The sequence below is a fragment of the Taeniopygia guttata genome, chromosome 1A, assembly GCF_048771995.1.
Source record: "Taeniopygia guttata chromosome 1A, bTaeGut7.mat, whole genome shotgun sequence".
In the NCBI taxonomy this organism is placed as follows: domain Eukaryota; kingdom Metazoa; phylum Chordata; class Aves; order Passeriformes; family Estrildidae; genus Taeniopygia; species Taeniopygia guttata.
Genome location: NC_133025.1, coordinates 4,294,550 through 4,321,394, shown reverse-complemented (window position 1 = coordinate 4,321,394; position 26,845 = coordinate 4,294,550). Strand labels below are relative to the sequence as shown.

Below are 26,845 nucleotides of genomic sequence, written 5' to 3'. Positions count from 1 at the left end.
AGCAGAGTGGCAGAGAGGAGTCTGAAATGAGAGCCCACCTGTGCAGCGCAACGTGAACCTCAGGCTCCTCTCCTAGTGGAAATAAAGTTTTATTTTAATAAGACAGGTCTGTGACGTGCCCTTGTAGGAGCCCTGTATGGCAACACTGACAAAATGACTTGGCAACCTCTTTTTCTTTCTTCTCCCTCATCTCTAGTTAAATTTTTTAAAATTTCAGTTATTTTTGCAGCTGCAGAACACACAAATCTGCACACTGCAGAACACTAGTTTAGTTATCTAGATGCGTAATTTTTAAATTTTTTTAAATTTTAATCATTAACAGCAATTATGAAGCGTTGCTTTTGAAAGGCCATAATTAGGGATCCACAAACAGTGGATGTGGCAGGAAAAGATAGTACCAGTTCTTTGATAGTACAAAGCAAACCACCAAGGCAGAGTGATAGTACTAGTTTCATTCCTTTTGGAGTTCATCAGTTGCGAGCGATTGAATTCTGCCTTGTGACTGATAAATGCATATTTTGATTTGTTTCCCCTTGAAAGCCAAGTACTCTTTTATTGGCAGGCTGATTAAAGTGGAATTAAAATGTTCTCTGAGGAAAGAGGTGAAAACTTGTCACCTTTTCTGCAGTGCTCTTTTTTCCCCCCTTAGTAGATAAGGTTTTTTCAGAGTCACAGACACCGGATACTTGGGGGTAAATTAACCAAACTAGTCATGTTTTAAAAGGACAATTGTTCTATTTTTAAAGCTGTCATTTTCTGAATATTTGATTAGGGCTGCTTTACAAAAGATAACTTTTGCAAACAGTCTGCTCTCCCCCAACCCCCGCTTATTAATTTTACATTAGAGTTCCACTCTGTTCCAGCAAAGCCCGTGGTGACTCCCTGCTCCATTGAGGCTTCCTTCCTACAGCGATCTCTGCAGGATTTCGGCACGGCAGAGTTCAGCTACATCAGCAAACAGGCAGCCAGAACCTCAGGCCCTGAGCTGAAGTGCAGCTAAGCTTGAAAGAAATACAAATATTTAAAGACAGTGCAGAGAACCAATAAAAAGAAGAAAAAAAAATTCTTCGAATCATTTACACGACATAAAGCTACTAGACCAAAATAAATGTGACCCTGGTGAATTTGCTATACCAGAAGTTTATGCTTCCCTCGATTTAAAATTTTCAAATAAAGAGACTAAATACAAAGCCCTGGAGAGAAAAATAGTAGAAAGTAATAGAGTTATGAGAGCAACAGCAGCCATTGCAAGTGATATTGTTATTCTCCATCAAGGAAGCAATAACTTTGATGAATAATCCCCTTAATGAACACCAAGATGGGGTTCTGCCTCCCTAATTAAATTAAATTAAAAGTGTCAGGTATCAAACCTCCGCGGCAAAGACGAAGAGAAGCTACACAGCAGCTTCCCAACATGGTATTATCAATCCTGATTTTGAATCTCAAAGTATTAACAGTAAAAATAAGAAGCAGTCTCTGGTGCTCTGGAGACAGGAGGGGTAGAAAACAGACCTATGAAAGATGACAGATTAATAAAAGACTCAAAAATAGGTGGCTGTTACAAAGGTGAAAACTTTCTCCTTAACTTAGCCCTTACCATGGTTGTGTCGTGTGGCTTAAAAGATCAACTACAGAAAGCAGAGAAAGCAAAATGAGTCCAAGCAAGCCATGAAGTCTTATCAACAAATTATCTTTACCAGATAGAATGCAGATCTTCATTATTACTTTAGCAGGATTTTTTGTGGGTTAATTTTCTTAGTCTCTATCTGATGCAACAGAAAAATACAAAGCCTGAAGCAAAATAATCCCTATAATTTGCATTTTTAAATGCCCCTACATAAAATACATATTTAAGCAGATGCATCATAATGGCTAGAATTATTAAGTTACATAAGTATTTAGAGAGATTATGAAATACTTATTGATTTAACTGCATAAATATGTGCCTAGGGAAATTTATATCACAAATGAAACTGGCCAAAGCCACTCTGTCAAAGCCAAAACAAAGACAATTATCTTGTCAATAAAATATTGAAGGTAAAATTCAAAAAAAAACCCTATTAGTGTGCTAAAAATAGAGCAATTTTATAATCATAATAAGTGAGTAGGGGACAAGCCTCATAAATCCCTACACAGACACCCAAGTGAATGGAACGTAAATACTTATTTTGATGCTGTCCTAAGAATCTGTTAGGATTTGGGTGAGGAGATGTATAAAGCTTTACCTTGTCAAAAAACATGAAGTTGTACAATTTTTTATTTTCAGAAAGTATTTAACTGTATAATTATATAGGTCCTGTTATAAACAACCATTTAGGGCATCCTCACTCCACTGACAGAGTCTTCCAAGCTTTAAAAATTCATTAGGATCTTGGCAATAAATATTGCCAATGTATTTTACTGTAACTGTATTGATCCTAATGCACTTGACTTATCTATAGAGATAAAACTTATCTTGACCTTGTTGAATACAAACAGTCTGGACTAAAAACCTGCGATAGCCTCTCGTGGGGAAAACACACTGCAGATAACAGCTACAGGGATGATACAGGAGCAGAACATCAGTATTAATGTTTCAGACAAAACAGAAATTTGCCTGAATATTACCCTACCGAGCTCATGTAAGGAGAGACTAATAGGAAACGATATGAAAGAAGGCTGTAAAAAACAAATATGTACGTTTAATTAGAGTCTTCTCGGGCACTGTATTAGTCCCCTCAGAAAATACATGACAGAGGTGGTTACAACCCGCTGCGTGGCAATATTACTGAGTGTGCTTTTTTGTGGAGACAACCACCTCTCTTTTTGAAAGTCAAAACCAGCTGTCTTGTGCTGCACTAAGAAGGAACCCAACCAACTTTTGCCTTTGTTATTTAAAGTTACTGTTTCCAGCTGCAATCCCAGTGCTGACTGCAGACAGCGGCATTGGCCTTGAGACAGACCCTGCACTGCCATCCCTACGGATCCTACAGCACCAGCAAGGCACAGATCCCACAGCAGAGCAGGATCGGGATCGGGATCGGGATTGGGATCAGGCTGCAGCCCTGGGATTTCCCCTGGAAGCCAAGAGCCGTACGGACCCACACCGAACACTTTCATTTCAAACTCTTTGGTGCTCCTTCCCTTGCAATCTGCCCGCCTTCAGCTGCCGATAACTTAATTAACATTTTCAAATAGGGGAAAAAAAATTCCCTGCTATTTCTAAGGCAACAGAATTTTTTGGAGAAGATGTCTTCTGTGGTTGATTTTGAAATTAATGCAAGAGTGTCCTGCCAGTCAGCAGCAGAGCGTAATCCCTCGATCTTCAATGCAAACTTCTCCGGGTTGTTCGTGTAACTCAACCAGTTATGGACAAAGAGGCACTTTCTGAAAGAAACCTACAACGTGTTTTTTGCAATTAATGCTCTGTGTATTTGCCAATTCAAGAGCCAAACACATCAGACTTCCATCCTTTACAAGTCTAATGTAATGTCAGTGTTAAGTACTCTAGTACCTCAGAAAATTATTTCTTTCTGACACACCGTTTTGTAGCCGGTCCTCATAAATTATAAAAAAATTAAGATGTTTACAGGAATTTGGACAAGAGAACTATTTCTAGGTCACAGCAATTACTTTGCATTTGCAATTAATGAAAAATAATTATGCCTGATCACTCTAATTAGTATTTCAATATGCTAAACAGCACCAATACAAGACATGTTCTTGCAAAGATCCAGAGGAAAACAAACTAAAGAAAAAAAAAATCTGCCAAATAAAATCAATAGGTTTCACACAGAGTTAAATATTACATGTTTCATATATATTTTTGACAAATTGCAAGTAGTGACAATTCAAAAATACTATAATACACATTCGGATACAAATGTAAAATTATTGTGGTGCATTAACTCTGCTCCTTCCCAGGCGATGAGCAGGAATTTTAAAGGTTTCCTATTTACTCTGAGCAACTAAATGAAAGTAACTCCATAGTTTTCTATTTCTACCTTTAAATATTGCTTAGCTTTGGGAGACAGCAATAAAACTTTCTACCTTTTGATAGGCAACAGTATTTTGCATTGACTGAGGGCAAATAGAGACAAAAATAATACTATCCACAGCAGTGGCACAAAGAATAAGGCTCCATTGCTAATTATACAGGGAACTGAATTTAATTACATGGAGAACATTAAACACTTTCCAAACAGGAAAAAAAAAATCAAGAAAAGCTGGAGATGAGCCTTTCAAGTGCCTTTAATGCTCCAACAGTGCCCTCTGCTGAGGCTCCCAAATAGTGCTGGATTAGTGCTCCCGCACCAAACACAACCAGGCACTGCTAGTTTGGGATCGTTTCTGCCTAAAATTCAGCACCTCACAAAACCCAATTCAGCCAACTTCCTGCAGGATGAATATGTCACATATGCAGTGGAGCACGGCAGTCAGGGTGCATTTTGCAGTGAGATGGCAACCAATAATTTCAAAGCCTTCTGTAGTTGTTCGAACACATCCAAAAAGCAGCATCTGAGGTCTGAATCGCTTTGGTCTCACTCACAAGATCCATCTAATGAGGATATTCCGAAAGATGAATCTGTTTAGGACTCAATAATAAAGCACTGCTATTCTTAAAATTTGCTTTTGCATTGTGACAGATAGGACTGGGTGATACCAGAAACACCTCAGAAAGCAAACAGGCTCCAAAATAATCTAAAGCAAATAACAAATAAAAAAAATCTGCTTTGTTACTCAATACATTTCAGTATGAATTTTTTCAGATGGTAACTATATCCCAAAATATTGCTGTCTGGCTCCTGAATATAAACCAGTGAACTAATGCCGTCCTAGGCACCGAGGAAAGACTGGACGATGTGTTTCAAACTCCAGTTTCAGGTGGCCAAATGAAAAAGGGAAAGGGGAAAGAAACAGGAGGCAAAGGATCTTAGCACAACTGAAAAGCGTAGTGCAGAAATTCCTGACAGCTCCCTCACCCTTCTTTTTTTCTAAAGAAAACACAGGGGTTTTTTTCTTAAGTCACCCCTTGGCTTTCCTATCTTAACTGGGAGAATAAAAATAGCAAAGAGTTACTTATTTCTACTTTAATGTTTTCTTTTTCTTTGACCAAATTTTTAGAATTTCTACTAATACAAATAAATCATACTTTTGATAGTCTGAGCCTTGCCTTTTCCCCAAATTCACAAGTTATTCTATAGCTCTAATGATTAACTGGCAAATAGTTTATCACCCGAACAAAAGTGCAGCCACAAGCGCCTAGATATTTCAGATTAGATTGTAGCTATAGAATTTAGATAATTTTATGGCTGCAGGAAGAAGATGATGCCAAAATGGCCATGAATTGTATAAGCCTGTTTCATACCAGCAGCTCCCTGAAACTCGGCTCCTCGGAGCAGCAGACTCTGCGCTCTCCGGGTACTCAGAGAAGCAAGGGACAAAAACACTCAGTTAAAACTCACATCTTTCTACCTCAGTGACACCTTTTAGAAATCTGGAGGGTATCTTCCTTTCATTTTAAAATTAGAAATTCAGAAAACTCTCCTATTCTTGAGGAATCTTAAATTTATGTGGTTTAAAATAAGAGGGAGCATTCAGTGTAAAAACTAAATGTTTACACTGACAGGCTGGCAATCCTAAAGTGAGGTTTTTTAGCACATCCTGCAGGTTACAGCAACTTTTTCCACCACCTCACAAGTCCCCTGGGAAGTGGCAAACTATCAGAGCCTCATCCAGCTGGTGATGCTGGAGAATGGGAGCGGGATGCTCGCTCAGCTGTTGACACAGACACCAATTTCCCCAACATTTATCGAGCACAGCAGCTCGAAATCAGGCTGCTAAAACTAGGTGCAAACATCCAGGGCTGAGAGTACCTAAAGGTGCTGCTAATTTTAAAGGAATATGTGTGTTCTTAGCAATCCAAACAGTCTTTTTATTTACTACACACTGTGACAAACCTTGGGCTTCCTCCATCCAGCTCTGTCTCCATTTGGCCTCTGTTTTATTTCAGCAAATCTGGAATATTTTGTTTAACTGCATTGAAAAATTAGCCACTTAAACACAGTAGTATAGAAAAGGCTGAGATCAAAAGTGAGTCTTTTTCAGGAGCTGGCACCTCTCCTCACACACCACTTCAATTTCAAATCTATGTTATGAACCTAATTTTTATAAATCTCTCTACCCTCCTCAAGAGAGATGAGTGCACAGAGTTGCAGGTGAGCCTCCACTCACTTCATATATTTAAGTATATATAAGAATATATATATATATACACACACTCACATATATCAGTATATATACTTAAGAGTAATACACACCAAAGGTTGCATGGAGGTGATAAAATTACTTCAAGCCACATCAGTGCAGTAACAACAATAAAAAAGCATATATTAATAAAGCAATATCAAGGATATGTAATATTACCCTAAGTTCAAGCTAGACAAAAACATTTAACAACTTGCTTACTCAAAATACAATGCAAATTATGGAAGATTTACTGCTGCAGTTGGATCTACAGGTCCATTTTCTGCCTGTTTAAATCTCTAGCCTTAAAGCAATATCCTGCTTGTAGGTGGCTTGGTTTTGGCTTTCTAAAAGGAATGTTAATTTTGCAGGACAGTTGTACAATCTAAAATATCAATCCATTGCCTTCCAGTTGTTTTAGACAGGTAATGCCAGGAGTGATTAACTGCATTAAGTTATTCCTTTTCATTCCCCAAAGGGAGACTTTTAAATTCAGTATGCATTTCTACGAAAACCCAACACATTGTGATTCACAGAAGTTCTCTGGCATAAACTCATCTCCTTGTCAACAAATCTTCAGAGATGACTGCATAATCTTCTGAATAATCATAACAACGAAGACAGTTTGGGATGCAAAATACACAGATGCAGCAGGTAATAAAGGCAAAAAACATTTTCTTCCACTTGGGGTTAAATTAGGAATTTTTTTAAGCAACATGGTAGCTAAAAGTGGGAAGATCTGTCCACCTTTTGTCCCCACAGAGAGTTCAAGCAGGTTAGTGTAATCAAAACAGTGAACAAATAATCAGTTTACTACAGATCTATCCATTCGCTAATCTGAAAATCCAGATTTTCAGGAATTTTCAATTCAGATGCCACAGAAGGACATTTCCTGAACTTTGGAGATCCATCTCAGGAGACACCAGGCTCTCTCCCTTCCTCAATACATTAAGGAGAAAAGGAATTCTGGAGGCAGCAGAGGGGAGGAAAGGGAAAGGAGAATGGGGCAGGAGCGCCTGACATCCCCCAAATGATCAGTGCTGCCCAAACAAACCTGCAGTAATCTGCAAATTCAAGTCATTTCTAGAACAAAGGAGCCCATTTCAGGAACATTTTTTTTCTTTTTCCCCCAACAAACACAACTTTATTGCTTTTAAATCAGGGGGGAAAATGAAACCATATTTTACTCAGAAGCAATCTGTCCACAGATTCCTATGAAAAGGCAGAGAGGATGTACAGATGTCAAAGCCAGCTAAAATTGGGGACTACAAATCAACCTTCCCCTGAGTGTCCCACATACTCTGCTGCACCTACAGCACAGATTTCACAGCACACAAAAGGCACTTTGCAAAGTAATTTACTCCCCTATCTCAAAAATCCTGGCCTCTGCCCTAAAAGTGGGGTTTTTTTAGCATTAGTCAAGGTATTTAGCTCTCTGATCAATGAAAATGAGAAAATGCCTTAATTTCTGTGTGTAAGCTATCACAATAAACAACCAGTTGCCAACAGCTGAGATGTACATGGTAGTTTTTGTGCTTATTTACTGGGATGGAAAATTCAGCTTAAAAATGAAAAGCAGGGTTTTTTCCACAAGTAAATTTAGGATTTTACCAGAGATTCATGGATTGCCTCAAACTAATTTTTTTGTTGCATTTTCTACAACATGAAATAATTTTACAACATTAAATACAACATCAGTATTAGATTTGATCTTATAGAAACGATTTTGCATATTCAGTAAAAGAATATAAGAAACTTCTCCTAAAACAGTGTATCACTAACAAGTACTGCAAGGAGAACTTTTTACTCATGGATTGCTCCTCTAAAAGGTAATGGAGTCAGCACATTTAAACTTTGGTCAGTAAGGTAAACAATGTTTTCTCTATGTATGTAATATTTTAGCCCAAAAAGATGCTCTAATTTGGGTGATTTAAAAAGTATTGAAATGCACTGAAATTTCATCTCTCGCCCCTCCAAAAAAACTCAGCTTAAAAGAGGACATCTAATAAAAAGGAACTAGAACAGCTTATTATTTTCAAATTAAATTCTTAGCCAAACTCAGGAAATAATGTAACTCCAAAAATGCTCATTTCAGAGTATAAATAATTTGCATATATAGGTAGAAGACTCTTGCCAAATAGTGAGAACTAGCAAACAGATCTAAACTGCATTATTCTTCTGTGAAAGATTTCAACAAGGTTCAGAAAAAAATCTGAAAGTTGAGAAAATAGAGAGGAATTATCACAAATATTAAAAAGTAACTGGAAGAGGGAAAACTAATCGTGACTGTGAGAACTTTAAGAGGCACTTACCAGGAACATTTTGCCTTTTTGGTACCTTAGTGTTATATCTGTCCTTTTAGATTTACACACAGCAGTAACAAATGCTGTTAACAACAGTCTGTTCATCAGAGCAAACCACTCTCAGCACTGCAGATGCAGTGAGAACAGCAAGAAAAGATGCTCAGGGAAGATCATGAGCATCAGGGTGAAAGCAATCTTTGCAGGACACATCCAGCTTTTTGCATTCTTACTATCCAAGTATCAGAAAGCTCATCTAGGACCTGATCAAGGTGATTAAATAGGCTGCTGCACTGGCAAAGTCGTCACATTTTTCTTTCCTTATACCCATCTGCACAAAAATAGTTTATAAAAATTAAGCCAGATGTTCATTTAAAAAAACCAAATCAAAACAACAAGAAAACAACAAAACTATCTGCTGCTGTAGCATTTTATTTCCAGCACAAATGACATTTCAGCATTTTCAGCTGTTCTTCCTTGTTAGTTTTGTTCCTTGTATCCTCAATATCTGATATCAGGCTTTACTAAGGAAACTGATGAATCTTACTGAAAGAATAAAGGGTGCGTAAGCCAAGATAGGCACACTTAATAGGAGAAAATAATAGGATATAATAGTAAATCTGTTATTTTATTTTTTAAAAATGCAGTTAGCACTGATTCAACAGTGTCAACATCCAGCTCAAAACTTTTTTCATGTTAAGTAAACATAAATTTCAAACTTCTCAGACCTGAGCCACAGCAGGCATCAAGTTTGGGTATAAAACCAGACAGAAAAATTAACATCCAAAGACTCTTGCACTGTCCAGCTCTGCAAGGAAAACCCCTTTGCTCATACAAACACAAACTAGGGAAATAAAATGAGATCCTAATGAAAATAGACTGAAAATTATTTTCCTTTTATTCTTGAGCAAGAACTTTAGAGAAAAATATTTCCATGTAAGGGCAGCCATGGGTTATAACCACACACAGCTGGTCCCAAGTACAAAGCCAGGGAAAGCTTCCCCAACAGCAAACAGGGATGGAAATACAAACTGCCAACACCTGAAGCCTCCTTCTTTCTCTGCACCTTATGCTGAATTTTCAGAACTTCTTGAACAATTTCCCTTTTCGTAAGAAAAATGCTTCTGCTTACTTAATAATACCTTTACATGTATGTAATTAAACTTGTAGAGAAGAAAAGCTTTTTCAGTGATATAAAATCAACATTTTTTATTTCAGCTTTTATTCACTCTCAGTAGCTTCAGATTTTAACCACTGCTACCAAATTTTAGAATTATGAACAGCCAGTTGGTATTACATGTGTGTAGCCCAAACACAAGATACATGCACATAGCATAAAACAATATTTTAATACTGAAACAAAGAGCATCTGAATCATTTTGTCTTTCTGTTTGAGACAATTAATGTCTCCAACTATTGTGCTGTCTCTATCAGGAGTTCACTAATTACTAAAGCTACTTGTTATTACATATATCTAATTACTACTATCAGTAAGTCCAGAATATAGTCACACTTCAAAAGAATGACCCTAACAACTACCACTTATACCCACAACAGATTAGGATGCATTAAGAAAAAAAACCTACTACAAGATTAGACAAGAAAAAAAAGACAACTCGGTCAATTTTCAGACTGTTCTGAAAGAACTACAAAAATTATAGATAACTGGAAACCATAATAGAAGCTTTAAAGTTCAACATCTGACAGTATCACAAAATCTTACTTTGAAAAGTCTTGGACAAAAAATTAAACATGCTGAAAGAAAGCAGGCAAGTGGTAATGAACAAGTGGGGAGAACTAGGAAGGAACTGAAAGAATATCATTTAAGCATGGTTTTATTGTGGCATATTCCAGAAACAAGGGTGATCACACTTAATGGAAGTTCAAACGTGGCAAAAATATTCACAGAAAATGACAGCTCTGAGAAACAGATGTATAAATAAATTACCATGCTTAAAACAATGTAAGCTGATCTTGGCATGCAGGAAAAAGATATTTAGTGTATTTCAATAAACTTGTTTATTAGGAATAGAATCATGGAATACTTAGGAGTGAGAACTACTGGTACAAGGCTCTGGCAAAGACAGAGCACATTTGATCATAGCATTTAGGTCAGTCCTCGTATTAGAATATCCACAACAGAGCATGGAAACAGCACAGAACTGTTAAAACCAGGCTCCAACTGGGAAAATGGCACACAAACTGCAAGGGGCTTAGGAAAACTAAAAATTTTGGAATGATGGAAAGACTGAACTTTAAGGGAGAAAAAAAAAAGCCCCTAAACGTGCCAGTTGCACAAAGTAATCCATGAGCTGGGGGAAAGAATACACGAGGTTGGCAAAAACACAAGTTAATAAAGAAACCAAAACTCACAGCACCAACAGGATTTAGTCTCTTTAGTCCATTTCATTGATATTACAGGCACATATATAGTGCTCTCTTTGCATTAGGAGAAAAGCACATTTAAACAGAAAGGCTGTGAGATCCTATCTGATAGCTCCACTGAATCTATTTCATCTCCTTGAATGGTTTAACTCTACCAAATTATACAGTGACACAACAGTGAAGGCTCAGATGCCATTTCCACTTTTAGTCATGCTTTAAACTTTGTATTTCTCGGAGGAAAAACCCAAACACAACTGTATCAGAAATACAACATCTTAGGCCTGGATTCCACCTAGAAACTGAATTTCTGGGAGAAAGTAACCATAAAGACTTAAGTTATTCGAGCTCACAAAATATTTCCTTTCCTCCATATTCTTTTTTTTTTTTTTTTGATTACCAGAATGCAGCTAAAATATAAAAAATGTTTTAAATCAAAGTTTATTGAATATGTCATCGTGCATAATAACCAGGCCTTTTGTTGCATGTGAAGAAGGGTTTAAAAATAGCAGAACTTGCAGCTGTCTGAAAATTCCATGTCCAATAGCCTTAAGTCATTAACTTCTCTCAACTTGAGGCTTGGAACGATGCTGTAAAATTTTTGCACGTGTGGTATCTGAAGGGAGAAGAGTGATAGAAACCTTTTGGGCTTTTACACCTTGGGATTTTCTAGCTCATAAAAAGCTCACCGCACTTTCAAGTTGGAAATGCCTCTGAAAATAGAGTGCAACCTTACACCTTTCTGCAGTGATTTGTAAAATACTACTGTTAAAACACTGATGTTAAAACTCAGTGAATAAGAATGAACAACTATGATTGCTGATTTTGCATTAAGCAGAAAATCAGATATAACTAGGGCGAAAAAACCACAGCTGTGTTTTTGGAAAACACCTAATCTCATCTGATTGAGTTTTAAGAGGGAAGAGGAAAACATCTAATTTTCCAGGATTTCTGAAAGATCAATGAAGAGAAAAAAATAGTGGAACATAAATTTTCTGTACAACAGGCTCATTAACACTCCTAACACTGACCAAATCCCTTGTGTTGAGGGAGAAAGGACATCTGCAAACCCATTTAAACCGAGTAGTGTCCCAGTAGCCTAAATTCTTGTTCAGCTAGCAGCCCTTTAACGTGACACTCCACCTGGACTGATGTATTCTGCTTCTCAGTAGACATTCCTGCTCTTCCTTAGGTGATCCAGAAAGGAAAATTGTGCAATAAATGTGGATGTAGTCTCTGAATGATGAGGTCCAAGCAGACATCTTCTCATGCACCACTGTAACAAGTTTGTGGGAAGAGCTTGGCTCTCTCCAAGGCTCTCTTATCTCCTGTCACCCAGCATCTCTGCATCCTTGGCACCCCAAATTAATTAGGGTGCAGATGGGGACAGATTGTGGTGCTGTGCTCTTCCCAGAGCTGCAGGAGGAAGGCACTGACGCTGCCCTGATGGCTCTGGTTCAACTCCACAGTGTGGATCAGTGCTCTGGTTACTTTCCTTTTCCCCAAACTCTTTGTGGCTCCACTGTCATGTCTCTCTTTTTTTTGTTTCCCAAGGACTGCCAGGAGCAGACCCCTGGATCTCGTGCCATGTACATCACACATTTGTTCTTGTTCTTCAGTAGAGATCACTGCAGAGGAACTACTAATACCATCTCCAAGAAGAGACACCACGAGTGTAGTTATCTGATCTCCACTGCTCAGACTGTCCTGAAACATTTAATTTTCCTTTCATGTGCTCATCTGGCTCCTCTCAGCTTCCCTCCTGAAGTTTCCATTCTGAGAGCAAGTAATCCCTTCCTCTGGATATATGCTCCTTTGTTTTCTTTTTGAGTGCTAGTAAGCAATTTCAAGTAAACTTAGAAATGAACACATCTAATTAATTTTAATTAAAATGAATTAAATATTACTAGTTTTTAGTGCTTCTAAATTTTAAAAAATGGCTAATAATTTATTACTTGCATATACATAATAATTTAAAATATTCCACTTGTGCAGTGCAATTTATAGCCATATAATATATAGAAATATAAGCTGCCACATGGACTCAGACTAGGGAAAGCCTAGATTTTTCATTTGTATTATTTCCTTTGCCATATGTAACCAGATTATGCTGTTGTTATTTAAAGAACACATATTTTGTTGCAAATGAGACATGAACATAAAAAGCAAAATAAAAACTGGAGAGGAATTACTTGGGTTTTACAGAATAAAAGTTGCAGCTTTGATATAGCATAGTGAAGGTGGGTAGGTGGCTCAATACCAAGAGCTAACATTAAAGAAATATAAATTCTCAATAAGTATAGCAATAATATGCTCTCCATAGAAGTGTGAGGGAAAAAAGAAAATCTTGAAAATCTCCCCTTTTATCTCTAACTTTCCTTACATTACATGAGAAGGTGTGATGACAGGACAGCTCAGGTGCCTCACTCAGGAGGCAATGAGGCTGAATATTGCTCTGGATTTTTGCCAAATGTCATTCTTTTGTCAGCTCCGTGGTAATTAGGAATCTGTCTCTTTGCATGAGGAAGCAAGTCTCCTCACAGACTTTCTTACAGAGACTGAACTGCCTTAGGAATGTTCATGTACCATGTACCTCTGACCAGGAAAGCTTCCAGGTTTAACAAAGCTTTGGCTCATTAAAATGACAAGGCTACAGTTCGTTCCTAATGCCACAAAAAGGAATGACCTACCCTTCACAGAGAGAATGGCACTAATGCAGCTGTTCAAAAAGCAACCCTGACTTCTGCAGAATGCTAGGACAACAAATGCAGGGAAGGAAACAAAGTCATCTAATTCTGGAGAAGTGTTCAGGTGTTACCTGATCACTGTCCTGTTCTCTCCCTGTTAAACTGATACTAAGTGGACACAACTTATTGCTGGGATCTCTCCCTCTGGAACTCAGTTGTTCCCTCATCTCACTTGTCCTTTCAGAAAAGATTATCTGGGAAAGCCAAACTTACACCAATTAAGGCAGCAAAGAAACTGCAAAACTGGACACACAGAGGCTGCAGTAACTCCGAGGAGTGTGAGCTACAGTTACTTGAGACAACCAAAAAATCAAGCAGGTTTTTAATCCACATCTAAGCTTTTTCTCAGAAAACCAGCATCTAGAGTCTTCCCCTTGAGACACTACCAGTATATTTCATCTCTTCCAAATGACATTAAAAGGTAATAACAGCTTAATGCAAAAATGTGCTGCACTGAGAAACAGATCTAAGACAATGAGACTGTAGCAGAAAGCTCCTCTGCCACTTAACAATAGAGTGAGAATACTTTCATTTATTTTCACTTAAAAAGGAAGTCAGAGTCCTGTGACTGCATTGATAGGAACGATGTACACATACTTCTTTGCCTTGAACTAAGGAAAAAGGAGCTGGTTCTTTCAGATGGAGCGGCAGTGCACAGAAGTCTTCAGCTCTGCCTCCCTTTGCTCCCGATAAAAGCTTGGAGGAATGAACTCTCAGGAGATTAGCGCACACACACGCCAGCTCCAAAAACTTTAGGCAGCATACATGTTCCTTTGAGTCTTGTACATGTGTTGTGTATAATGTGCTCTTTTTGATATTAAAAAGTTGCTAAGTTGTTCTCAAGCTGGAAAGGGTTTTCCATTTAGATAAGGCCAAAGCTACCGCACAGCACAAGCACATGGGTAACACTGGAGGCTGAGAGCAGCAAGACAACAAGCCTTGCCTGCTCCACCAGGGGCTGATAAGAACGATTCTATTTTACACAAATCCTACTGGAAGTTATTTAACCCCAACATGCATTCTTCTGGTGGCACTCAGCATCACCTTCCCACACCTTTCTTTCACAGCGGATTGTAACCAGTTGTCGTGTCCCTCTGCTTGGCTCTTTGCATTTAATTATTCTGTAAGTCCACACCTTTTCTATACGTTGGCTGCTAAAAACACTACATGGACATGACTCTCTATATTATGTACAGAATCAGCCCTTATATATAAGAGAAAGAAAGAAGGAAAATTATTGAGATTAAAAAAATAAACATTTATATTTGCCTCAGTTTCTTCACTGTCATGGCAGCATCTTTGGACCAAACATGGTTCTCTCCTCTGTAAACACAGATTTGACACCGGGATGGGCTCTACTCCTTGTTGTTAAAGAATGTAACAACCTCGCACTAATTTATCTTCATTCACACATACAGGTCTAACACCAAGTTAGAAAACACATATGCAGTGCTGGATTTACCCTGAAAAAATAAACAGAGGCTTGCTGGATGCTTTCAGTGAATGGGACTGCCTTTAGCACAACATCCCTTCAATTGCTGCTGAAACACAGGAATTGTGGTGAGAGGATGTGGCGGCTACTTGGCGGCACAGAACAGCACTGAGCTGTTTCTCCTCCATGAATTTGAAACTGCTTGGGGCATTTAGGTTGGCAGAACTCTATAACCCAACTGGAATCATGCCAGCACGGTTCACATGCTGCTCTTGAAAAGTGAGCCACCGAGGCTTTAATCACCACAAGTGGCAAGGACTTAATTTTTCATCTCATTTGAAATATGCCAGGCTTGACAGCAGACCGAGCCTCTTATAGACTGCCATCTATTAATCAACAGTTTCCTGCTTCTCTGGATTGCCTTGGGTGTCTCCTGCTAGAAGTCCTGCAGTAGCCCTGCTTGGCTTAGCCTGTGACCTAGAAAAATCTTAGCCCACAACAGCAGGGCACAGGAGATATCCCACACACAGGGCGTATGGATCATCAATACTGCAAAATTCAACCTCCAGTTTCCTCTGACATTCTTCACTTTCCACAGCAGTGGGAACTTTTTGCCCTGGGCCAGGCAGCAGGGCTAGATTTTAGGACCACAGCTGTACCCAGGAATCCCATCCATGTGACATTCCACCAGGGGATCCAGGAGATGTGATGGGAGCTCATCTCGACAGAGATGGTCCAAACATACCTGCAAGGAGTTCAGCTTGGTGAGCTCATGTCAGAAGGATTATCTGTGCGAAGGAAAAGCTCCCTAACTGGATGTGCTCCTTGTAAAACTGAGGTTTTGAGGAAATTCAGTGTTTCAGCTTGAATCATTGGAAATTCTAAACAGATACTAAGCATAAACTGTACTCTGTAAAAATCAGCTCATCTGAGGGCAGTTTGTTGTTCGCAATATCGGCATTAAGATACTTATCACTTTTTAATTCACACAAAGGTTACTTTCCCAAGAGTCCTGAAAAAATACTGAATTGAGTCAATGGACACAATACTGTGACAAACCCTTCACATGCCGGAGTTTTTAAGTGTAACTGAACTATACAGCAACACCACGACAATAAAATTCCACCTTGTTTTTTCAGCTCATCACTACCAGTTTGATTTAATATCATGGTTTTAAGGACTTTGGAAAGAAAAGTTAAGGTCTGATGTTACAGGAAGATAAACAGATGGCTAAATCACACCAAATCTAAAAAGATTTTCACTTGTAATTCTAAAGTTTCTTAAAATCCCCCCCAAAATATCCCAACTCAAGATCCCTGCCCAAGGATATTTGATTTAACTGTACCTTTTATATTAAAAGACCCCAAAGAACATATGTACACGTTTTGATCACACCAAAAAAATTTGAATACATATACAAATATCTAGAATATTTTATACACACCCCAATAAAAAGAAAATGAATGTAAACTTTGATTTTCTGAACACGGTAAAGCCTGTAATACAGAAAAGTAATACAGAAAAGTAAAACTATGGTAAAAATCATCGAATTTCTTTAAAACAGTAAAAGAAACAAGTTATTTCTGAAAGACTAGAGATGAGCTATCACCTCCGGCTGTACTGTGATTTAAAATACTCTGAGCAGAGAGAAAGCCTCGTGAGTGACTGTGTTAAAAAGTTTCCCATGCAAAACCCAACGCATCCTTGTTTCATATTTAATTTGCAATAGGATCCCCAGCACTGAGCTGTGAGAGCGCTCCTGGCTGGTGCCCTGCTGCCTGCCGAGACGGCTCCACACGAAGGGAGCACACGATTGAAGCCGAAATCCTCAGAGCTGCACCTCAGCTCCCTTTAAAGTTAATCTGCACACACTGGACTCCAAAGGAAATGAGAAGTGAGTTTCTCTCCCTTCCTATGGCACCAGGACTTCCTGTGTTTTAGTGATTGGTCAAGAACTATTATTTCCTCCATGCTATTCCCAGTTGTGACTGTCATACACAATTAGCGTTGTCCGCACGCCAGTGCAAAATATTTGTTTAAATAAGCCTGGAACCCAAGTCCCACATGCACAGAAACCCAGAGAAATGTGGAGAAACTCAGAGAATATTAAGATTCAAATATGCTGTGCCTGAACGAACATGCTGCTCTAAATATTTAGAAATGCAAAGTTCGTTTGCTGAGATGAATATCCATAAAAATCTATGCAAGATAAGGGGTATTAAAATTATTCACTCTCCAGTTCAGGATGGATTATTTGGCCAATCTGTTAAGCTGCACTGCTCAGACACCCAGAAACTGTACCATCCTCCTCCCCTCAGGGAAAAGAGCTTATAACGTTTGAAGAAAAGTATGCTCCATCCCAACTGTAGGAATACACATGAAACACAGAGTCTTCCTTTAACACAACCCTTTGGAATGGGAAAGCAGCAGACATCAACAGTGAGAAAGCAGAGGGCAAACAAGTTCAGCAAAGAAAATAAATTAGGCAGAATGTTGCAGATTGAAAAGTGGCCAGAAGAAAGGCCATTTAAGTTGTTATCGACCTCTTTCAAACACACACACGCAGAGCTGAAGTTCAGTTTATCTCTCCATATAAAATACCACCCATGGCAGCGTGGCGTCATCGCTTATAACCATCACCAAAAAATTAATCTCAAACCAAGTCAGAGAAATTTGTGACTTACTGTGTTACCACCTGAAGGCCCACTGTTTTCCAGCCCTGGGCTACATACAAGCCAGATCCAGCCCTGCTCAAGTTTAACACTGCTCCTCAAAAACACAGGTATGCTACGGCAGGCTTTGCTTAACCGACCCAAACAATGCACACTTATACACAACATGCACACAGGGTTACATTTAACCCAGTCACTCTGTTCAAAGAAACAGAATCCAAACTAGAGAAATACAGAAAAATACCGTCTTGTCAAATCATCAGAAAACCATTAATGTTTCTAATGAGTGCAATTACGAAAATGAAAGATTCCGAACAAACAGAGCTAAAGATGAACTTTAATTATCCAAGCATCTGGCTGCATGAACCAGGGTCATGTCTCCAAATGCCTCTGCATTTGAACTATCCCTGTTACCCATCCAACTTTGCATTTCTCCAAGCCATCCAGAATTAACTGGAGCTGCCTACACACAAAAGTGAGTTATCCCTTCCTAATGACTTACCCAGACACTAGCATTCTCTTTAGCTGAGAGTGGAGTAAACAGGAGCCATGTACCGAAGGTGAAGACTGGAAGAAGATGATCTTTAAGGTTCCCTTCCAACCCTAATTCTAAGAAGACACTGAAGTTAAGAGCTGTATGGTAAATTGCTTATCTGTGTGTGGCAAAAGACAAATAATTCAAATGAGCTTTCTTAGTCATAATTTTAAAAATTAAACGGCAGAATTCCTTAGACTTAACCTGGACTGTACCACATGCAGAAGCTAATAATGAGTCATTCTCCTGATTAATGCAAGAGAGATACGGGGTCCTGGAATCCACTCATGATCTTTGTCTAGACAATGGTTTTTCTGATGCTGAGATCAAGGTTAGGCTCAGCTATGCTTGAAAATGTGCACAAAACACCAAGCAGTATCTGTTACCAAACAGCTACAAGCATGGGTATTTTTCACAGGAGGTAAGAAACGTTTTAGACACTTCAGAGGTGTTAAACTGAGAAAAGTTACTCTGCAAGCAACAGTTCTCTGGGCAGTTGTGTTATTCAGAACAACTACCTGGAGGGCCAGCTCCTGAATTCCAGGTGTGAACCATTCCCTGTGTCCATGTAAATGCCAATAAGCAGCAGGAGGATGCTGGCATTGCTTAAGCCCATTTCTGAAAATCAGACACACATAGGTCTCAACCAACATATTCTACTTCTACATCCTAGTACAAAATTAAGGTTCGCTTGGACTGAGGCGACTCTCCAGAAGTTTGGCACAAATTCCCATGCAGGGAGGTAAAAATCAAATTAGTGGCTTTGCTCCCAGTAGCCAAAATGATTTTTATTTGTTTTTTTAATTGCCAGGAATTGTTAGCAATCACTAATATGTTCATTAAGTTAAAGCATCCTTGGTGGCAGAAGACAGAGAAAGAAAAACATTTGATTTAAGAAAAATAGGAAACATTCCTGCATAAAGTGAAAATACTAAAAAACAATAAAGTTACACAGTCAGCCCTTAAAATAGGCCAGTTCTGCTTCTCTTTTATCCTGCTTAAAGAATCAGGCAGACTTTCCATTTCCCACTCTCTTCCCTCAAGTCTCCAAAACTACTCAGAGCAGTTAGGGGAAGTCTGAAAGGTCCAAGAACAGTAACACCCGGCTATCAGACGATAACCTAATTTGAAACTTATGCTTCCAAAGGCACAAAGGTGTCTGATGATCCAGCTGAAATAAAATCCTCAAGCATAGCTGCAGTAGACAGTGCAGGAAGCAACACAGGCACTAAACAAAGTCACACATTGTCAGAAAAGGGAAAAAACTGATCTGACGTGACGAGTCAAGACAAGTGACAAAAGTTTTGCTGAAAAAGGATCAGTAGGAAATTAAAATCATGACAGCATTTCTGTTCAAAATACACAAGACAATAGAATCCTTTTATCACAAAGTCCCATTTTCTCCTCCAGTTTTATTCGAACCAAAATTGCAATTTGCACATCACAATGCAGTGAAAGGATCCATGACTTTCATTCCCATTCCATGTAAATAATTTACTGCAAAAGGCTGGCTTTTATCAGAACACTTCTGTGTTTTGTAGTTTTTATTTTTGAATCCTTAAGAATCACTAACTTGTAAGTTATCTAAACAGGTCTGAAAAACAGAAAAATCTTTGTGAGAAGGTTTTATAAGGATGATATGTCCTTGAAGTCACATTAGCTTAATTTCAATTGCTATATGCAGCAAATAAAACTAGATAGCTTAAGAAACTAAACAAATAAATTTTCACAATGCTGGATTTTTGTAGTTAGTTTTACTAACTTCTTGCTATTACTTGTAAAAAAATGGAGGCAGCACCCTTACAAAATTTATTTTCTGACTTGCTTCTTCATGTATAGCCAGGTTCCACCTGGTTTATTTATTTTGAAGGATAAAACACTTGAAAGACCCCAACAAACAAAAACATGAAAATTCATCACAAGCCTCTTCTACAATGAAAAAAAAACCCCATTTTTAATACGCGTCCTCCATTCCCCACTTCCAGCTACCATTAAGTTTCTTAACAAATAGCAAGAGTTTTGGGCCTTTTTTCCAAAGACATTAATTATTAGAAGTTAGGTACTAGTCTCCTAGAAAATATAAAATAGTGCATGTGTCTGTCTCCACAGTCTACAGATGTGTTAGTTCCTGCCACAGAAAAAATTTTACTATGGCACTTATTACACTGAGGCATTTTTTTCCTCTACGTGCTGCAAATTAAAGAAGCTCTCCTGTAAAAATTTAACTCCACATTTTTAAAAAAAATAAACTTCATTAAATTCTTTTTTGCAGGATTTCACTGGAAATTATGCTTTCGATTACGATACAACTTCTAAAGAATAGGCAGAGATACAGTTGTCCTCCCAACTACAGCTTTATCAGCACGCCTTGCAGAAAAATTAGTTTTCTGTCTAATGGCAAGATTTAAACCAGGCACATTTTCTGTACACTTTTTTTTTTTGTTCCTGTCTCGTATTTTCCTTTTTTCCTTTGAAACCTGCCTCTCTTATTGGCTCCTTCTCAGTGCCTTTCTTCTGGCTGCATCTCAAGCTCGGCTGCTTTTCTCATTTTGTCTGTTTCTCCTGTTGCTCCTTCCTTGCCGGGCTGCTGCAGACATGAAGATCCCTCCTCACAAAAGCAATCAGAGTCTGACTCTCAGGGCACTGCACACAGGTAAAGGATGCCTGAGAGTATCAGCAACCAGGCACAGGGAGCAGCCAGGAGCAAAATCTTCACACTCTGGCAGGGCTTTAACTCTGCAGACTGCTTGAATACACAGTACCTGTTTCCTGAGGAGTGGTGGTTTCCTAACCAACTGTACTGGAAAAGCTCTGTTGAAAAGATCACTGTTGCTTTAGAATCATTGGTGCAGCTGCTAGAATAAGGGAGAGTTAATCTGTGGGGTTAAATTAGAGTTGGGGAAAGGCAGAAAGGTCAAAAAATGACATCAGTGAGACCTGTGCTACCAAAGTGGCAAAGTGGAGAGCCCGGAATCCCTTCAAAAGCCCATAATATTCTGATTTACAAAAAGGGATTGGCTTTGTCTAACCCTTGGAGAAACCAGAGATTGAAATCACTCTGGTGTGAGATCCATGGCTTGCTACATTCCCTTCTGGACCACGGCCACAAAAAGCACTGCCAGCCTGAAGGGACAATTTTTAAATTCTGATCTATTTCCCACTGGAGTTCAACACTAATGCTTTTTGTCACCCTGATGCTCAATGCTTTATACAATTCTAGCACTGGCAGAACCTAAACACAAAAATGTGTTATTTTTATTAGCACCTTGCTTCACCAGCACCCCCAATTCTCATAAATTCAAATGAGATTTGCAGCAGCTACCATGATACGAAAAAAAGAGAGATGTGCTGAGATGAGCTGCAATTTGACAGCTGGGTTTCCATGTTTCCAGGTGGCTGGAAGCATCAGGTTTTGGTAGGTAACAGGTCCTAGTATCACATCAGCAGCAAAAAGGGGAAAAGGCAGGACTGTAAGAAGATCAGCAATTTTAGGCTTTGATCTGACAGGGAAATAAAATGCTCTGACAGAAAAGGCTACAAATAAATCTGAATTTGTAAACTGTGCCAAGAACTTGTCCTGACTCAATGATCAGAAATACAATGCCACTCTTGAGCACACATTCTCAGGAATTAAAGACAACAAAATTTAATGCCTGGTAAAAATTACATTTATTCCCAGATCGTTTTCAAGGGAAAGGAGTCAAGGAGTGGGAGTGAAGGGGTATGAAGCAGAGGACAGAAAAAAATGCAGCTGGAACTGCAGAGAAAATCTGACTCTCTAAAAGCTACCCTTCTCTCCACAAAATATCTAAACTAGTGGGAAGAGACTCTTGTGCCTTTTCCCTCACATCCTGCTTACATGCACCAGCACACCTAGAGCATAAGAGTAAGGGTCTAATGCAAATACCACAGACTATGAGCAGCACTGCACATACAAAAACTATGTGTTTTCTTCAGTTTTCCAGACAGAACAGCAGGGATGGACTGCCTGAGACTTCAAAAAGTCACAAAAAGAGAGCAGTTGACAAAAAGTGGTTATTTAAAAAAAAAAAAAAATTAAATGTAGTGATAACAAGAGGCAGCAAGCACAGGTAGAGATTAATTCCAGGAAGCTTAAAAATAAGGATCCCGTGGCACATGCAGGATTCACATCTCGCTTTTCTTTGTTTTAATCATGGAGAATGGTGCATGTTGTTACAACATCAGGACTCAGGCCTCTCAACATTATCACAAAATGTAACAGTGATTATTAGTAGCTGTGGAGAAGTATCTGGGCTTTCTCAGCTGGCCTAGTTTCAGCACATACTGTTTTGCTTCAAATGCAATCAACAAATTCTATGAAGTTGATTTATTATTGCAAAATGTATGTTCCCTTGCATTAAAGCACAAGAAATAAAGCATGACCATCATGTTTTGTAACTAATTTTTTTTCTCCTTTTTTAATCGTTCTTACAAGTTTACCATGACATTTTAGTGACAACAGTGCTAAACTAACTCAAAAACAAAAAGAAGACTAATTAAAAATAGGCAGACAGTGAACATCATGATACATTGGCATAAAATTATCCCTTCAGTGTCCTTTGTAAAAATACTGCTAAAAATCCAGCATTTTCCACGGAAATAGTGATTCAGATTGTCTTATAATATATAGAATTATATATGCAGATCCTCACAGCTCAAGCATTTGGTTAGAGCTTGCACTCCATATTTAAGGCAAGAAAACATTTTCTGCTTTCTTGGAACAAAACTTGTATCACTGAACTGAACTTCTGGCTGACACAAATTATAGATCTCGAGAACTTATTTGCCTTCCTCCCTTTCCCCCACAACTTCAGGAGTCACTCAGAGCTCTTTCAGAATTTCTTACTGCTGAGCACAATGAAGGAGCTGGCTCCTCTCAGGCTGGAAGGGCTTTCTGCTCTTGTGGATTCTCTGGCAATGATAACTAAGACATCTCTCGAGCTGCTGGGCAGCCTCTGCACAGCCTGAACCACCACCAGCTCTGGAGTAAGTGGAAATAAGAAGTTGGTTACATGTGCAGAACTAAAGGAGTTTTGGGAAGGAGGGCAGCAACACCTACTGGTCGTGGTGTAGACTGAACACTGCTTTGGTTTTTAAATTAACAGTACTGAGAAAAGAGTTTTTTCTTACTAAAAATCATGGCTATATTATTGCTAAAATATACCAGTGATTTCTGAGCCCAACAATAAATAAATATTCATAACTGATTTGAGCTCTGGGCTTTGATATAAAATGGGACATAAAGAGTCTTGCTGATGATTCCTTGAAGTCACTATAAGATTTACACCACACACCCTAACGTGCACAAAGCCTTTCTCCATTTCTAATTGTTGCCTACTCAAAGCAACTCAAATATTTTGGACTGAACAATCTGAGCAGCCTCTTTTTTTTTCTACACTATAAAACATTGCAAAATATTTAAATGGCTTCTGCTATTCTTCAGTATTTTTACTATGCATTCCTTTCATCTCCAAAAGTAAGTTTTTCTTCCAAATTTTACTTGGAATAATATACAACAAAACATATAAAGAAGTTTTATGATCCACCTCATCCTTTTGAAAAATAAACCACAGAGTACAAACACCACTTTCAGAAAACATTTAATTCAAAATTAAAATGTTCTCAACTGTAAGCATTTTAAATCAACTACAACAAATCTGCATTCAGCAACTGTATTTAATACTTCCTTTAAATTTCAATTTAAAAATATTTTATTCATTTTTTCAAGTTGTGTGTGTCTATAGGTCCTCTGATACACTACCCTTAGGCATCAGAAGTTTTCCTGGTTCTCATCCAACTTTGGAAATAATATCTTCTTGCTTCAGGTGTTAAAAGGATTCATACATTATTTATAAGGACTGCTAAAATCTAACTCCTGGATCTAACTTGCAAGAGAAAGAGTATAAAAAGTTACATATAGAAAAAAAAGAAAAAGCACAACTGTCCCCATTTCAATTTTTAGCCTCTCTTTGTTAGTCATGTATTGCCAGGCTGAGTCTGTAATTCTCCTCTCTCCCTCCCCACGCTCAGATATTTGTCTGCAGCTGCTTTCAGCCTTGCTGGATTTGACTTTTCTTGCATATTTTAAAATATGATTTTCCCAGGGAAAAAAAAACCCCAAACAACTGCAACACTGCTGGGCAACTTCTTACACTTCAAAGATGCCAGATTTCTCTGACAGAATGGTGCTTGTTTACCTCCTGAAGAATCAGGCTAAAGCAAGCAGTCAGAACAGGGGAGCTAAAATCCCCATTCACTTCCTAAAGTCTTCTTCCTCAGTACTCTTCTTTTATATATGCTGCCTACACATATGATATTTACATTTTGTTTGCCTCTTCCTGGTTTGAGAGAGTTCATTGTTAGATTTTTAAAACAAGCCTTTTAACAAACTTCACAAGGGCGAGACTTTAGGACCTCCTTACCAATTTAAGAAAGTATTTCTGTTTTGAACAGCAGTTTCATTTCCTGGCTTGTATTAAAGTAAAAAACACTGAAATGCTATTGATCTATAAAACACAACTAAAGGAAACAGAAAATTAAAAGTCTACAGAGCCTCAGAAATACTCACCAGGATGAGTAAGTCCTTACCTTACTACTGGAACGAGCATATTTGTTCAGAGCACACAAAACCCAGTACCTGCTCCTCAGATACCTGTTCCTGACCACAATTTCACTTGCTCTAACTGGAGTACACAGCAACTGCATCTTTAGCTGAACATGATGTAAGAAAACCTGAACATACACTTCCTACAGCTTGCTAAATCACTGGAATGCTGCCCCATGCCATGCTTGTAGCAGCCCAGCAATGGATTTCTTTGCCCAACAAGGTGATGTTGCTTATGTTCATCCTCACATGGGCAGAGTTTTTACACCTATTTTAACATGCAGACTTTGAGCCCTTACTTCTTAAAAAAGGAGCATGATATACCTTCTGTCCCCACAAAAGTCTAAATTAAGTTATCTTGTGCAGATTCCACCTGTTCATTACACTCCTCTGGAAAATTAAGTTCTTCTGTCTGGGATTTTTATACCCACAACCTTACATACATTTATTTCCACACAAAGTACAGTTGTGTGCTGTTCGCTATTCAAAGGGCAAGTCCGACCAGGTCATGTTTCTTAAAGGTTTATCTTATTAGCAATCAAGTCTCATATAGCTTAAAAATAGAGAAAACAAGTATGCTTTTTCCACTGCCACAGTTAAAATTCTCAGGTCAATTGCATCTCACAGCACTTGTGTAGCTGGTTTCACTGTTTCCTCAACCTGTGCCTCTGTGAGACAAAAAGGGAAGGAGCAGCTGGAACAGTGATGATGAAACCCTAATCAATGTTAGCAAAGAGACTTAAAAGCCAGTACAATGCCTCTAAAATACTCTTACTTCCTATATCTTAAAGCTGAATTCATTTAAATTGGAAAATTAGGTTTTTCTATTTGATTTGGTTTGGTTTTTATGCTAAAATTTGCTGTAAGTAAGGAGAAACAGTTATCAGGGGCAGGAAATGCTGTGCCAGTTTCACTAGCCTTCCTTCTTCTACCTTTACCAAATTACAGAAGCTCTTGGAGGATGCATAAGGGGGAGGCTAACACACAAAAGGTAATGCTAAGCATTTATTCCTATTGTCATCTGAAAACTTAAAATTTAGAATGCATTATTGAAATAATGGCATAACGCAAATTTTTGGCACGAGTTAATCTGGAAGGAAAGCAAAAGCAGTGGAGAAGAAACCTGCCACAGCACTGCTAACTGTTTTGCAACCCTGCTTTGGTAACACCCCAGGGTCCCTTCCCAAGCTATTACCACAGAGCAGCACAGCTTGAGCTGCTGGGGGATGCCCACAAATACCCAAATACACCAAAAGTGAAAGCAAAGGATTGATTTCGCACCTTCTTGAGAGGAGACAATAGGTGGCAGGTAATCAGGGATGTACTCCTTCCTCTCTTCTGCATCCTTACTTCCCAGCTGGGGGAACTGGAGGACATTGTTCTTGCTGACAGGGAACGAAGGGATTTGATGTGCAAAAGTGACAGGTTCAATATTGTGTATGTAATCTTCCAGCTCGTGCAGGTTAACCCCCATAAGCTTGAAGGCATCGCCTACGTCATCCAAAATTGGATCTGTGCGGCCATCTGGAACAAAAAAAGCAACAGAAAAACAATATTTTCACAGAAAACCAGGTTAAAAAATTCAGCCTGAAAATGCTTTGAGATTACAGCCCCCCGCTCACCACCAGTAAGAGAGGTGGATTTACTGCCCCACAGTTCTACCAGGTTTACTTTCAGAAGGGTTTTGTTTTGAGCCATCACTTTGTTTCAAACTCTGCCACTGAAGAATTGCACTCCAGGAAGCAAATCAAGCCCAAATGACGGAGCAACAGGCAGCTTTACCTGGCAACAGTCAATTAACACCACACACCCCATAACGCAGAAAGTGCTCTTTATCAGTAGGAACAGATAAAATATTATTTCTCAACATACAAAAGGATAAATTTCATTTTTTTGAACTGTTGTTTACAGAGAGAAAAGAAAAAAA

General features: G+C 38.6%; 1 protein-coding gene across 1 annotated transcript in view; it reads right to left on the bottom strand.

The window, feature by feature from the left end:
• Positions 1 to 26,845, bottom strand: part of TAF3 (TATA-box binding protein associated factor 3) — a 113,058-nt gene that overhangs the window by 75,852 nt on the left and 10,361 nt on the right. Inside the window, exon 2 of the mRNA XM_030290349.4 lies at positions 26,200 to 26,442. Within this exon, the coding sequence (XP_030146209.4) occupies positions 26,200 to 26,442 (243 nt within the window). The remainder of the gene's footprint in view (positions 1 to 26,199; positions 26,443 to 26,845) is intronic.